A 17,052-nucleotide genomic window follows, 5' to 3' on the forward strand; every position below is an offset into this window, starting at 1 on the left:
TATTTCCTAGGAATTGGAAATTTCCATAGAAGTCAATGGCATTTTCTTAATTCAACTTTAAAACTTCTTGTGTTTTCTTTTCTTCTAGGCTACAAAGCCAAACCAGTATAGAACTGTGTTGTTTTGGTGGCTGGTTTGCTTGCTTTTGTCATATTTTTGCCTACAAAGCCAAAACAACTAATAATCAACGGTTCATTTTGGTTCGGTTTTGAACAACATCACAATTGAAACCAAACAAACCCAAACCCTTGTTAATCAGATTGGTTCGGTCAGATTAAACCTATTACAACACATCAAGCGTATTTTTCTTTCCAAATATAAAAAGTTAAAGAGTGTAGAATGAGAATTTTGGACAAATTCCTTAACACAACTTTCTGTCGTGTTAAAACATCGAAATGAATGAATACTAGATAATATCATAATAATCATACGAACAACGATAGCCTTCCGTGAAAATAGTAGTTCACTCGGAAAAATGCACGAGGAACAGAAGAGTACATAATCCGTAAATACTCACAAACGAATACAAGGAATACTTTACGACTTATCCCTGTATAGAATCAATACTTAAAACACTTCAACTCACGTTCACATTCCAGCAGCAGACTTGGAGACTTGCTTCAGAGCATTAGCAATCTCATCAGCTTTTGCTTCCTCATTTACGTAGGCAACCAAAGGGCTCTCGCGAGGAACAATGTCGTCTTTGAGATAGCTTCCTGACGTTCTTAGCAGCTCTTCCGAACCCTTTGCCACCACCCCTTTCATGATTATTGTCTTATGAGTTCCAGATATCATTTCTTCATAATCGGTGTCTCCACTTTCTCCAAGGAACACATACATGTTGGCGACATTCAATCTCCAACGAACAAAAAGGTACCTAAAAAATCAGGCATAAAAAAAATGCATGAATCTCAATTTATAGTATTATAGACCCATTAGAACTATCCAATTTAAAAAACTGTCAGCTTATAGAGGACCTTGTGCGCCAAGTTCTAGATATCAACAATACCTGAGTGCCTGCGCTCGAGAAGCAAGGAGAGGAACAATTTGCATTCTCGTTGAGCTCCTGGAGTACATTGGATGGCAGCGCAGTCCCCGCATCCTGAGTTTCTGCCTCAAATCATCAACTTTCCTTGCCTGCAGAAGCATACATTTTGAATTTAATCAAACGAAATGAGCCGATTATTCTCTAAATTGCCATCACTCTAGTTTAGAAAGTTCATCTACCTTACTAGGATCCTTTATGAAGAATGAGATGCAATGTGCGTTGCTTGATTTTAAGTCTTCTTGAATGTGGCTGGAAGAAGCAGAATTTCCTTTGCCTTCAGGGGCATTCAACAGCTTCAAAATTGTTTTCTTTAGACCCTCACAACCCCAACGGTAGTCAATATGTGATGCATAATCTGGATCTGGGGAAAGTCTTCCGCCGCCTTCTGTATAAGTACCAGGGTAGTAAACTTCACTTCCACTGCTACAAACCAATGCGTCAAATTCGTTTGCCTGTATCTTCCCTGATGCCAAAAACTCTACAGTTTCTGACATTGGCATAGCCGTTAATAAAGCAAACCCTGTGACCCTAGCACTTTGAGAGTCTAATCTGACAGCCTTAAATATTTCTTGAACTACCTGAATCATTTTCATTTTAGGATCTCCAGAGCTTTCGTAGCAATCAAGCGCTATAACAATCAATTTCCGTCTCCTCCTTAACATGGGATATTTACTTGACACATTATCCAACGGCTTATTTCCGACATCTTGATCTTTTGGACCGGAATCTGGTTTCTTGATCTTGCTTAGGACACGTTTCACTTGATCTTGCACGTCGTGGTCACCAGTGGCAGCAGTCACATCAAAAGATCCATTTAATGAAGCTTTATCCCCATCAACTGAGAGCCTAAGAGACATATCTTGCACATCCTTAAGAGAATCATTGAGAGACTCGTCAGCAGCCATATCATCCTCTGGGGTGTCAGTTTGCCATTGTGGATGTCTCATGCGGCAGGCTGCAACCCTAGTCAGGTAAGTCCGGCAATGTTCAGGCCATGAGTAGAGGTGTATGTTCTTCCAGCCATTCTTTCTACATTCACTCCATAAATTCTTCTCTGATAACAACTTAAGAAGTGCACCAGCAATCGACTGCTGATCATGAGGGTCCACAAGCAAACCATTATTCAGCGCCTGAAATGCACAACGTGAAAAGTAACTCGGTCATTATAATTGAAATCACTCTCTACTTTCTCTTAGCTCGCAACCTTTTGAATTTCAAGTTAAAAAAAGTAGAAAATGAAAATCCACAACCATCTGAATAAATTCACTTCACTCCATCTCAAAAGTAACAGATGTATGGATCACAATTATTGAGTAAAAGATGTAATCTATACCCGATGTATATCAACCGGTCCACCGTTTTTTGTAGCCACCATTGGAAGCCCATGTGCTGCTGCCTAAATCATAGAAGAAAAAAAGATGCATTAAATCAAAAGCCTCACTTTCTGGAGTAAGTAAAGATCGCTTCTAAAGAAAGAATCTAGAAAAAACTAACCTCAATCAAGGTTAGCCCAAAAGGCTCCACTAATGCTGGATTTATGAAAACACCCTGTCACAATTGAACCCTTTAGCACATAATCTCCGTTAAACAAAAAATTGCTATCTTGAAACTGTGATCATCAAATGAACCTTTGTTTTTGCCGTGAGACGGTATATATCTGGAACATCTGATTGCCTGTGATGCTTTGGATATGCCACTTGCCCATAAAGGTCATACTTATCAATTAGTTTCAAAACTGTCGTAAGAACACTAGCATTTCCGGTAGACATCTCATCTATGCAGTCCCTATTCCCCATTATCAGTGTCTGTTTAAACCATTTCATTAGTATTTAATCCCAATATTTAATTGCACTGTGTAATGGTAAAATTGAATTTTTGCACAAATCCACTTACAAGATTAGCGAGCTCTCTTAGAGGACCGCATTCCCCAAAGGCTTTTAAAAGAGTGGTTATGTTCTTCTTCGGATCTGGTCTTGACAAAGCCAAGATCATTGGCTTGTGAGGATTTGTAAGGAACCGCATCACCTGCCAAAGTTTGTTGAATATGAGGACAGCAAGCTGGTTAACGTTTAAGTGCACAAACATATGATGGCGCAAAGGCACTCACTTCTGACCATATCGTTGGAATTGCTTTCGGGGAAGACCCATCAGTACCACCGATAAGTTGGTTAAGTTCGCCATCAACCTCAGGCGTATCTTCTTGAACCACAACATTACTGAAGTCCATGCCAGGAGGTATAACCTACATGAAGAATGCACTTAGTTCGGAAAAGAAACATGTGCATTGCTATCATTTACGCATATTATCTATTCCTTTTCTAATTGACCAACACTCAGAAAGATAGATCCTTGGTAAGGCAGTGCTAGGTATTTAAAAAAAAAAAAAAAAAAAACAAAGACAATCATAACTCGTAAGGAATAAAGCCACTAGCTTACCACCATCCTTGGCATGTAACGGCCATGGCAATTTACTCCTCGCCTAGCACGAGCACGCAAAACTTTCTCAAGCTTGACATCAAACCCATCATAAAGCCCCCATTGCTCTTCGCTCTCTTGTTTTGTACTCGTAATAACTAGTTCTGCAGCATCAAGGGAAAGTTCTTCTGCTTCAATCCTCCTCATAATTTTATATGTAGAATTGATGTCCTCCTTTGATTGGCGTCCCTGCTTAAGAAGCTGTTCAAGCTTGTTTCTTCCAAGTGAGTGCCCAGTTAAAACCATTGGGACATTCAAAGCACCAGAAAGAAGAGCAGCACTATCCCCTGCATCTGCGTAGTGGCCATGAATTACATACGGCCAGACAGGCTGTCCTTTACCAATCTGTTCTCCCAAAACTTTGGACATGTTAAGAATGTGAGCTAGAGCACCATCTACAAATTCTTGAATATATGGCCAGAGTACTTCTTTGCTGAGATATTGATCACGGGGTCCGAAAGGGATTCTAATAATATATGCTCCACTGCTTTCTCCTAGACCACCATCACCATCTTCAGGACCTGCAGTTAGCATCTCTGTTGGCTCACCATAGCTCCAATCAACATCAGGACATGACACTTGGCGCGTAAAGAGATCTACCCTATAAACACCAGGCATCCTCGCAAGAGCTCGGGAAAGCTCTACCACATATTTGACCTGATAATGTGTTCATAAAGCCATGAAACATAGATGCAAATGCAAGTAACGGTATAAAAAAAATGAATTTAGCTTTATTTCCATAGACTAGAAAAATGTTATGACCACCAAATACCTGTCCACCTGTATCAGAGTCTCGACCGAGCTCCATGTTTTCTCCCCGGACCAAACCATGCAAACTGTTGATGAAGAAAAGTTTCAATTAGTGAAAGATTGTATTACAAATTGTAATGGCTGCATAAGGTAAATAGACGATAAACCAGAAACTACATGATAATTGATGTGTAACGTAAAGAATTATACCTGATTAGAACAATGTAAAGCTTCTTTTCCTTCTTATCGTCTGACCATACTTCCAAGTTCGAAATATTACGCTGGAACCTTTTCCTTGGTGTATCACCTAGTTGCATCTCCCCCAAACCATCCCCTTTCTCTCCTTCGGACAAGTCCTCCGACATGTCTTCAGTTGCATCCCTACGTCCTTGTTCCCGCTCCCATCTGCGGTTTGCCAACCGCTGATGTTCCTCCACCTCCAACTACAAGAGCCATGCAAGTATGAGCTATAGACTTCTCCAAAACTAAAGTGATGGCAATTGAGGGCAGAGAACACAAAGCAGAGGGGAAACATGTGTCCCATTGACAATGTGAGCAAATTGCCATCGATCATGAGTTAAAAATGGAATTACCCTTTTCTTTTCGAAGATAATTTCTGACATAAATTACCTCAAAGACATCATTCGGTCTAAATTCAGGGCTAGTATAAACACGAAAAAGAATGCAGTACAAGTATGAATTATCGAATACCTAACTAATGTATTTCCAAAATCTTAGTAAAACAATGGAAAGAAACTAATCAAGGCGATCCCAAACAAATAAGGCTCCACGCTTTGCGAAAGTCAAGGAAACGTTTATCATAAGCAATTTTATCTTTGCTTTGTAAAGGGACTGTTTCCACGATTTGAACCCATAACCTTTTGGTCAAAGGAGCAACACTTCCATTGCGCCAAGGCTCGCCCTTTTCAAATTAACCACCTCAAACAACCTAATTGCCACTAATACCACAATCTAGTCATTTTCACTTGCAAGTCGGAAGCATCACTAACTTGCGAGTTGGATACCTATGGTTGGCTTTTGTAAGTACTTTTTTAGTGTACCAAGAACATCACCATAAAATAATATCACTTTGACGGTGTTTCGTAACACAATTATTCCCAAATATTTTAAGATCACAAACCTTTTTATAGAATATCGTCGTGTATAAATAAATAAAAAAACCTAATCAAAATTTAGCAAAATAATTAATAATTAAACACACACGTTGCATTAAACCATTAATTTCTTTCTTATACAAATCAAAGGAGGAGGAAGAGGATTAACAACAAGAACCTGTTTCTTCTTACGGGTAAGGTGCCAAATGCGCCAGCACATATTCTCGAGCCTGGAGCCCCGTTCCCGCGTGTTGCGGGTCGCAACCACCTTGATCCACGTCCGGTAAAGGTCAGACTCATCGACCCCCGTCACCACCTCCTCCACGAAGTACTTGGTCGGATTGAAATGTCCTCTGTCTCTCAGATTCTCCGGCACCGGCTTCTGCTCTTCAATGGCGGAGGCGCCGCTGTCCAGTATCGCCTCCAAGTACCCATTAATCCACTCGTTTCCGGCCATTTTCTCTTAAAATGTATTCGATTTGTTTTAATTTACAATTTTCAAAGAGAAAATATGATTGGGTTTTTAAAAACGAAAGCAGAGGAGTGATCGTGACGCAGTAATTCCCATGACATGCAGATACTCTCTTGGTTCTTCTGTGCGTCTTGATATTTTCTCGGACTTTCAATTCTGTGTGATTTTCTCGGGAAACACACAGAAAATGTTGTGTTGCGTGTGAAATCAACTCGGCAGCAGAGGAGCTTTTGGAATTTGGAATTTGGGACTTGTGAGGAGTTTTGGTTGAGTTTGGAGAGCTAGCGAGAGAGAGAGAGAGAATAGAGGGAGATGGATGCGGAGAGAGAGACACATGGCGTAGAATGGTGGGTCCGGAATGGTGACACGTGTATAGAGGATATTGAGTCTCACGAGAGGTTGGCTTCGCACACGTGTCCCCGTGATGGTTGGTTGAGTCACTCCTTTGAAGGTCGTCCGCTTCCCAATGCGGGATGGCCGCATTGCTTTTTTTCGCCCGAGAGATTTGGAACCAACCGCCCCGAGCTGCTTTCCTCCACGGGAGGGAAGGAGATTTTATTTTTTTATTTTTTATTTTTTCTTCCATTGTTATTGCATTTGCAATCAATTTTTTTTTTAATTTATTTCCAATTTCTTTTATACAATGATACTTTTTCACAAAATTATATAAGGAAAATTAACGAAAAGTTAAAAAATAATAATTTAGTTTTAATAAAAAATGACAAATAAATGTGTAGTAAATAATATCAGAAAAAAGGTAAAAATCCTAATAAATGTGTACTGAAAGTATTTCATTAAAACTCCTAATTATATAATGATACCTTTTTTTTGTTTATACGTGGGGATTTGGGTTAAGCTAGATAACCCAATAAGAATCATAATAATTAAAATTAAACCCATTATCAATGTTGTTGAACTTGAAATTTCTTGCGTATGCGTAAATAAATTCCACAATAATGTAGTACTGATGAAATTGGAAAACAACAAAGTCTGCACTATGAGTGTAGAGAATATTTTTATTTATTTATACAAAGTTATATATTTATACTAAAGGAGTGAGAGATATAGTTAAACAACACAATGAGCTAGTTATTGATAAATTTGTGTTGAATTTGCAATACAATATTTGAATTTAAGCTCCTTCACTAACATGTGAGAAAGAATAATACTGAAATATAGCATTAAGTGGCAGTTCGAGCTTTAAAATTAAAAATAACTTTAGATGAGGATGATAATGAAAATAAATAAATAAACCCAAGAAAGAGCTAACTACATTTGAGGTTTTGAGGTTTCTCAAATTGTATTTTGAGGTTTTGAAATTGTGTCATTTTACACATTTTGTCTTTTTGAATGTATAAGCATGCATTATTTGACCAGTTTTTTTTTTGGTCAATATGGTGCAAGTGTGAATTACATGCTAGCCATGTAAGGATCTCAAGTTCACCATGCTATGAATTTAGTGAATTAGCGTAAAAACAATCAGACAAAAGTACAAACTAATATAATAAGAGATACTTTGAGATGCCACAAATTGATATAATTGTAAAAGATACTTTGAGATGCAACGTGAGAAAATTGAAACTTCGTGGTCCCTTTTTGAAATACGTATACTGTGCATTTGATGTAGAAGTATGTGGCAGAAAAAGAAAAACTCTCCCACCTAGTGGTAACCACTATCAACCAAACTTTATATCTGCAAAAACTTTAGCTTAAATTGTTCAATCCTTTTTCAAACTGCAGTTAAATTATTATACTACCTTCCCAAACTCCCTACATTATTCGTATTTTAGCACTCACGACCACAAACTGAATGATCAGCATTCAAACAAATATAATTGGCAATGCATGCACATTCAGACACTCTAGCATGTATTTCATTTTTGCTCAACTATACTATTATATACAACGAATTCACCATCATGTGATGTTCCGATCCATTAAAACAATGACATGTGTTAATTCATACATATAATTAATTTACTACAACGGAACATCACGATAACGTTAAATTCGTTTCATATAAGTCCAACTTGCAGACACTGAAACTAATCGCTTAAATAGAGTTGTGTTTACCAACTAAATTACTGAAAGAATTGAGCCTATCAGTATCACATGGTCCTCTATCAGATGTTTCTGTGCGTAATAATGTTGGAGTTCGTTTGCAAATTGTCACATATCGTTAGTGTACATATTATCAAGATACTTGATATTATATTCTTCATATTAATAGTAATTTGGTGTGAATAATACTTATCTCTTCAATTTGAATTTGACTTATGTGGGCAGTTTCTTAACTTCCTAATACCTGTTGGGAAGGGATACTTAGCATCCTATATAACACCAAAGAGGTCAGACACGAAAAGATAGGATAATAACATACATCTGCTGCATATACTATACATATCATTTGGAAGAGAAAGCATGCAAAAGTTCGCTAGAATTCAATTCGGTGCTGGAACTTTGAATTATAGATAGTTGGATCCTAGAGGACGGAAGCTTGTTGAACTACAAGCACGGAATAGGGATGCAATTTTGTCTTTAAAACACTGCAAAATTTGCAGGCCTCTATCTTTTCGATCAAGTCAGTTTTCCTACTTGTTTCTTTTAGTTCACAATATTACAATTACAAATTGGTTGTAATACAATATTAGATTATAGTTATTTCAATTGTTTATTATAATTTGTTATCAATAAAGTTGTATTCTGATTGTTTTGTTCCAACACTTAATTCGCTCCTGTGTTGATGAGAGTCCTTCTCTCTGACTCTGAGCTTTTCTCATCGCTTATGTGAGGGTTTTCCAATTTCGGTTTTCCGTGCAGCGCTCCTAGTTACGTCCAGGGTCGGTGGCCGTCCTTTCCTTCTTCTTTTTGTTTTTCCTTTCCTTACTTTCTCTTACGGTTGTCCCCCTGCTATCCATCCCGACCACCCCACAAGCCATTGATCTTACTCGACTATGTCCTCAAATTCATTTTCTTTTCTCTAATCACTGTTATCTCTCCATCTTCACGTCCCTTATCTATCATTTGCATTTCTTATCGCTCTTTTCACCCGCACTGATTTCATACCAAATTGGATTGCAATCACTTTTGACTACGATCTGTTGCGGTCTATTGGGAAGGTGTGTAGAGTTGCGATGTTCACACCAGCTCAGGTGCACCATCACTTTCTTTTGATCTGCCTTTGTTGGCAGTGCCGCTTGTGGGATTCCCACTAAGCTTGGGTAGCGATCGGAAGGGTATTCCTTGCTACGTGATGGAATCCCCTCCTTCCATCTTTGAGGAGTTGTTTGGTTGGATTTCTGGCGTTCGAATTCGTGGGGGTCAGTTTTCTGCGCTGATCCTGAAGTGTTGCGGCGGCGGTAGTAGCATAAATCTAGGGCTTTCTTTCGTTTTGTACTGTTTTTTAGCCTCTTTTGTTTAGATTCTTGGTGTTTTGTTTGGAAGGTCCATTTTTCCTTTGTGCACTTGGTTTGGGGCTTTGTTGTGTAAATTTTATGTTGGTAATGAGTGTAGAATGATTTATTACTCGACCAAAGTTTTTGGTTTCACAAGAAATGAGCGTAGAATGATCTAATTACTCGTAGAGATCAATAACAATCACATTAATTTCGATGCCTTTTAGTACTAGTGAAATTAATCATAAGATTAATGAAACCAAAAGAAATAAAAGCTATAATTTGCCAAAAACAATTATGTAATAAGAATTCGGCTTACTCAAAGTCGGTGGAACACTTCCATTAATTCCCCATTCGCTGCTTTAAACTAAAGTCTTGCATGTTTCAACTTTCTCAAAGTACAAAATTAGAACTATGCTTAATAAAAAAAGAAACGAATGAAAATGACTTGAAAACTTTGAGTTTTAACGATAATGACCAAACAAAAGGTAAAGTGAATAGTATCAGGATTGATTTTTCAGTGTAAAAATATGATTTTTTGTTAAAGTAAACACTACCGCATGCTTGTCGTTAAAACTCCCTAATTAAAATGATATACGTGGAAGTCTTGTTTGAACCATTTATCTTTTGCATGCCATGCATTGCTTGTTTAATTTGATGAGTGTTAGACTTTATGTATTCCATAAACAACTAAAAACACTAATCTGAAATAATCCATAAATTATGCTCATTTGATAAAGTACTCGAAGTCAACACGGCATGTAGGAAAGATGAACTGCCTTGGATAGAACCGTGCAGAATAGGCTAAACCATGGACTTCTCTTTCGGTGGAAATCGTATTGGAATCCTACGGAATAATGTATTAGTCGACCAAAATCTTTTGCACACTCAACACTCCCTTATACTTGACCTTAGCCTTGTATTTATATGACTTAACCCTAATGAATCTTCCCATCATAATGTCATTAGGATTCCTTGCAGTCCAAGGATAATTGATACACCAAATCTCATTCCAAATATGATAGAATTAGGAGCCCTTATTTCCCAAGGAAATCCGGAATATATTAACTTTACTTAGGGTACAAGCTATAGCTATTAATTAAATCCTAATCTTATTTAAATTCCAAGCATTCTTTAAATTAACTGTATAGACTTATTAACCGTTGGATTATGGTCTAACGTCCGACAATGAGTTCATAGAAAACACCAAAGAGCTCCTCTCACCTTGGTACATCATTTTACGCATGTTGGCCTAAAATCCTCCCACGTAGCAAATTGATGTTCGGTGGCCTTTCAGCTGGCCTGAACGCAACATACAACAAGCTCTGTGCATCCATAACAATCCCCACGTAGCAAATTGATGTTCGGTGGCCTTTCAGCTGGCCTGAACGCAACATACAACAAGCTCTGTGCATCCATAACAATCCCCACGTAGCAAATTGATGTTCGGTGGCCTTTCAGCTGGCCTAAACGCGCGGCAAACATGCAACAAGCTCTGTGCATGCATAACACCTAGCTCGCATTCGGTGCTTATAAAACGAACCCAAAACAACTGCAAAAACGCGCACATAGAAATTAACTGAAGCAGAAAAATGGGGAAGGCGAAGCAGTTAGCACAGGTACTAGGATCACTAGAGGGTTTCACAACCAAAGAGAATTGGGACAGGTTCATCATCGCCATCCGAGACGGCAACTATGCCTTCGAGTGGTACGAGGACTGGTCCGAGCTCCAAGGCCCACTGCTGTCCAATCTCCCAAAGCCCGAGTCCCAACCCTACCGCTGCAAGTACTCGTGCCCGGTTGCGGTACTTCCCACCTGTCTGAGCACCTCTATGATGCCGGATTTAAGGCCATCACCAACATTGACTTATCTGAGGTCGCCATTTCCGACATGCTGTGCCGCAATGCGCGTATACGCCCTGGTATGAAGTGGCAAGTCATGGACGTCACTGCCATGCAGGTGCTTACTATAATTAATCACGATCCATTAATCGACTCGAAATTGGAAACAAATAAAGAGCTAGCGAGTTTGTCCTAATTAATTGAGTGCTAATTATTGTTTAATCATGGCTTAATTTCACTACAGTTCGAGGATGAGAGCTTTGACGTTGTTGTTGATAAAGGCGGCCTAGATGCTTTGATGGACCCAGAGTTTGGCGTGCAGATGGGCAATCAATATTTACAAGAGGTGTCTTGTAGAACTTTGTAATACTGTATTTGCATGGCGTCGCGTGTGTACGTATTTGCAGAGAGGTTTTTAATGTACTTGCAAATCCGAACACAAGCTGGTGCACAATACGTTATAATATAATATCATAGCATAAGGCGTTTATAATATAATTTATTATATAATTGTAGAATATCACTTCATCTGTATTATGATGCGTGGCGTAGCGAAATGTGCTACGAGTAGATTAAAGAACATCTCACATATGCATGCATGGCAATCAACGTATATATTTCTCCTCACACAAAGTTTCCCATTTGGATGAAATGATCAACTGAACCGTTAATTTAATTTTTCTCACTAAGTAATACTAATTAGTGGTTGGTGTCTCATAAAGATTATTTTTTTCTTCCAGGTTAACAGAGTTCTAAAGTTTGGGGGCAAATTTATTTGCTTTACTTGGGCGTGGTCTAATGTTCTAGGTGCGTAATGTCAAGTTTTATAACTTCCTATTCATTCTTCATGGTGTAGGCAATTGAGTAAGGACGTCGTGTTTAATGAAACACGTAACATTTCACAATAGAGAAAAATTTCAATGTGCTCAGAACACGGAATGATACATCACGTATCTTTATACAAATAGTGGATCTTGTGTTAAAGTAATAGGATAAAAATAAAATTTACCACCACTTATATAATAACACATAATGTACCACTTATATTACGGGCATGGGAAAAAAATTTCTCTTCGCAATGGGAGAAAATTTGAGTTCTAGAATATTTATTCTGAATTGAATACAGTAAATGACCAATAATTTGAAAGAGGAAAATTAAACTAGATGGGTCCAACATTTTTTTGATTCGAAGGGTCCGACAATCAATAGAATTTACCTAACGTTATAAGAATCAATCTCATAACCAGTGTGGATGACCTTAGAACTTATTGTCGGAGTCGAACAATACAATGTTCCACCACTTACTCCCTTTGGAGTGCCAAAACTTTACAGAAGGTCAATTGGGTCGGCAACATACGTCACATAGATGTACAAATGTTTCTTGCTTAATTCTCCTATATCTTTGGAGATGCTCGTGTCTTCGATTACGGATAATATAAATGTACGTGCAGTGCTTGTCTATCACTTGCTATATGCATATCTCCAGGTTCGCTTTTCTCCACCTTCCGCTTCGGCTGGAAAATGGGCTTTCATGCCATTCCTCTGAACCTGTCTACCAAGCCTAAGGGCCATAACCTTCAAACCTTTATGATGGTGGCTGAAAAAGAGATGCCTACTGCACTGCATCAAATTGCAGTATCTTCACTCAAAACTGCATCTCATGAAAATCAGGTAAAATATAGTTATTTATTGGAAGTTTTAACGAAAATGTCACGGTATTATTCACTTTAACGAAAAATCACATTTTTACATTAAAAAGTCAATTCTGGTACTATTCATTTTACCCTTTATTTTGTCCTTATCATTAAAACTCAAAGTTTTCAAGTTATTTTCATTAATTTTCATTTATTTATTTTAATAAGGGTGTATTTTTTATTTATAATATTTAGATGTCTTGATGTCTTAATTAATTTTTCTTACTTAAAAAAATACGTGACGTCTTTTGATTTGGTCAAAATAAAAAAAATTGATTATATAGGGTGTATTCATTAGCAAGTACGTATTATCCATCTAAAAATGTGACTATCAGTAGAATTTGAGAAATCTTCTATACGGACATTATTTTTACACATCCTTTTCTCCTTCTGCATACTCTTGATTATTTCGGTTCATCGATTATTCTTTAATTTATTTAATCTAACGTCTACAAATAAGTACACGTGGAGGAAAAAACGTGTGGGAAAATTATTTCTCTAAAACTAATAGCAAGACTTTCATTTTTTAATGTGAGATTCACGCACACTGTATATAGTATGTGGATTGATGACACAAAATACTTTTATTTTTAAAATAAATTTTATTTTGGACCAATTATTATTTCTCATAAGCTTTGGTTTGTGATTTTAGGGCTGTAGCTTCCAGCTTGAAGCTTTTGAAACTGAGAACCGAATTCGTAGAGAATGCTCTACTTCTGGTACTACTGGTGGTTCTGATGCTGCTCTGCGCGCTTGAAGATCAATGGAGTGGCTGGGTCCGTATTTAAGTAGAATAATAAGGTGGATTTACCACCATGGATATGAATACATATCCTCTATGTAATGAATAAGGTCTCTCTTTTATTTTGTGTGTTTGTAATAAGAATATGGTGGATGTACCATCAAAATTCCTTTGTTAAGGAGGAATAAAAAGTATATATATATGCACAAGTTTTGTTTGTTATGTAATTTGTTGTTATCTTTCCCTTATGAAACACAGTATTTAGATACAAGACTCACACTGACTGTAAATTGGTTCGAAACAAATTTTGTATTGGGTTCGGCTTATTCAAGTTCTACGATTGAAAGAAACAAACCAAAGCTTAATTAAGTTGTTTCAGAAACAACTCAAACTTAAATATTGATATCTTTGATTCGTCTTTTCACTCAAACTAGGATTGGTCGTACAATCTCGACACATGATGATGAGTTAAAATTGAATTTAAATGATTGTCGCGTACTGCCAATTGGGGGAACAATACTATTCATAAAGCCACTAAGTTCCTCCCTAAACTTGTATAATTGGCGTCCAGTTTCTCACTTAAACCTTATATTAAGACAAAAAAAAAAAAAATATTAAGTATGCCAGTACACCAACACACAACTCAAAAAATGGAAAAAAAAAAAAAAAACCCAGTGGCCATGTTAGAACTTGTATGATACGAGTTTACTGTCATGAAGATATCTTGTGTTAATAATATAAAACATATAAAAAAAGCATATTCTTATGCCATCGGCATAGACCACACAACTTAAGAATTTATCATCATGATGATATCCTGTGACAATTACAAACATGTGAAAAAATACACATATTCATATAAAGTGATACACTTATCATGTATTTGTCCTTTATCCATGCCTTAAAGGCTGGACTAGAACTTCCCCAAGTCACTGTCCTTGAATAGGTAAAAATAACGGAGATTCATGAAGTATTGCGTTATTTACATGTGAGTGGTATTATTGGATTGATCATTTGGTGGGAAATTTTCTTCATTTTAGATATCATCATTTGTATGGCAAACACAATTAGGTTTCCTTAATAATAAATTGATAGTAAGAATAGCATTACATGAATGAACAATGCGTGTAATTTCTTATCCTACTATAGTACTACTCATCTATCTCGCTTCGACCAAATGACCTCTTTCCCTTTAGACCATCTTCAATCTTTGGGTTAAAACCTAAAATTTTTAGTCCAAAGTTAGGTTTTAACCCAGAAACAATTTTTCTCCTTCAACCCTTTTGGGTTAAATTTTTAGCCCGAGATTATTAAAAAATAAATTTAGGATAATTTCTTTCTTAGAGTAACTTTAAAAAAAAAAAAATTATGTAGATTATCCTAAGTTAATTTTATGAACATTTTTATCTCAAAATATTTAGATTCCAATAAATATTGAAAAATCACTAAATTAACACCATGAAATATGTTGAACACTATGAAAGAATACGTGTCATATCCCGGCCCGGGCCCCCACCACATCCCGGGCTCGACTCCACCGTAGCATGATATTGTCTGCTTTGGGCCCCGATCACGCCCTCACAATTTTGTTTATGGGAACTCACACGAGAACTTCCCAGTGGATCACCCATACTGGGAATGCTAAAAAATATTGAAAAATCACTAAACCAACACCATGAAATCTGTTGAACACTATGAAAGAATATGTGTCACTGTCACATCCCGGCCCGGGCCCCCACCATATCCCGGACTCGACTCCACCGTAGCACGATATTGTCCGCTTTAGACCCCGACCACACCCTTATGGTTTTGTTTCTGGGAACTCACACGAGAACTTCCCAGTAGGTCACCCATCTTGGGAATGCTCTCGCCCGAACTCGCTTAACTTCAGAGTTCCGATGGAACCCGAAGCCAGTGAGCTTCCAAAAGGCCTCATGCTAGGTAGAGATAGGAATATACATATAAGGCTTACATGATCCACTCCCCTGGGCAATGTGGGATGTTACAATATGAAACACATAAAATATTTTTTTTTAAAATTACTTTAGTTGATGGATTTAAATTTTGACCATTAAATATTTTTTTTTATCGTTGGATTTGGTCAAATTAGATATTAACCGTTGGATTCAATGAATTTATAAATATAAAATTAAAAAAATATACATATATAGTGGGTCAGCCCCTCTAACCCAGGGGAATCTTAGACTAAATTTGCCTCATAAATGAGTTTTAAGTTTTAACTCATATTTGTCTAGGGATGGTTCGGTATGGGATCCCAAACTGAAAATGGGATCACCAATTCCAAACCAAAAATTTTAGGGACGAGAATTTGAAGACCAATCCCAAACCAAAATTTTGGTATTCCCAAAATATTTTTGGCATTTCAGGATAGTTTGGTATTCTCAAATTTCATACAAATTGAAATAGCAATCATACATACCAAGTTAAATTAACATGCAATCAAAATAAAATAAGTAACAAACCCAAAAACAAAAACAAAAAAGTTACAAACCTAATATGTTTGAAAACTAACAATACAATTTTTTTGATTTCGTGTTGAAAAATTAGACACATTTGTGGGAGGTTCATACCAACAGATGTGGCGATAAAGGGCTATAGTTACTACATGTAGACCACACCAATTATATTGCTACTAGTATTTAGCAACAATTCAAATGTATAATTATACATACGTTATATATTATTTATTTTCGGTTCGGTATGAGATTACCAAAGGATTGAGTAGACAATATAGAATCTCATACCAAAATTTCCGGATTGATTCAATATTTCATCTCGAAAATTTCAGGAATTTTGGGTTGGAGTTTTTTTGGTTTAGGATCAGGATTTTTTTGGTTTGGTTTAGGATTTTCAGGAATTTTTTCTAGCACTATATTTGTCCCAAAAGTTAGAGCAAGTTGGAATAAGTAGAACCAAATTTGAGTTTTACTATAAGAAGACCTTGGATGTGGTCTCTAGCTATCAATATTTTTTGACTGAAGCCTTATTGGTTTTCAATTTTTGATCGAAATCCCTGAAATTAATGTGATAATTAAATATCTTCGATTAAACTTGACATAATATTTAAACCAAAATTCCAAACCAAATGATGTGTCACCAACACTGTTCTAAAAATTCTCGCCTAGTGCCGCCTAGGTGCTAGGCAGCTGGCCACCACTTCGATTAATGCCTTGGTGTTTGAATACTAAGAAATGCCATATAAGTTTAAAAATAGATTAGAGAAAAATTGAATAGATTTTATATATAAAAAAAAAATGTGACAACCCGTCCCTAAAATTTCATTTTTATATATTTTAATTGAGAGAATTGACGAAAATACCCTTAGAGGCGAGGGTATTGACTTCCATTGATCAACTTGTTATGAGACGTACAAAATATTCTTTTAGTGTATTCCTGAAGTACTTGGCAATATGGGCGCGTAGGGCATGCAAAAGCGGATTTGGAATAATGGTGTGACCAATTATTATTATTTTATATATTTTCATAAGTACTATTATA

General features: G+C 36.8%; 1 protein-coding gene across 1 annotated transcript; it reads right to left on the bottom strand.

Moving 5' to 3' along the window:
- Positions 1 to 389: 389 nt before the first annotated feature.
- On the bottom strand, positions 390 to 6,149 carry LOC125475177 (probable sucrose-phosphate synthase 3). The gene is made up of 12 exons (XM_048579576.1): positions 5,567 to 6,149; positions 4,484 to 4,716; positions 4,296 to 4,359; positions 3,485 to 4,180; positions 3,156 to 3,290; positions 2,942 to 3,073; positions 2,677 to 2,853; positions 2,543 to 2,596; positions 2,382 to 2,444; positions 1,228 to 2,178; positions 1,010 to 1,137; positions 390 to 877 (listed from the first exon to the last, which is right to left on the bottom strand). The coding sequence occupies exons 1-12, from the start codon at positions 5,843 to 5,845 to the stop codon at positions 589 to 591; spliced, it is 3,201 nt and encodes a 1,066-aa protein (XP_048435533.1). The 5' UTR covers positions 5,846 to 6,149; the 3' UTR covers positions 390 to 588.
- Between the last annotated feature and the right edge of the window lie 10,903 nt (positions 6,150 to 17,052).

Source organism: the organism of the source record quoted next, unplaced genomic scaffold (assembly GCF_019419815.1).
Source record: "Pyrus x bretschneideri cultivar Hongxiangsu unplaced genomic scaffold, Pyrus_bretschneideri_v1 Contig14, whole genome shotgun sequence".
Lineage (NCBI taxonomy): Eukaryota > Viridiplantae > Streptophyta > Magnoliopsida > Rosales > Rosaceae > Pyrus > Pyrus x bretschneideri.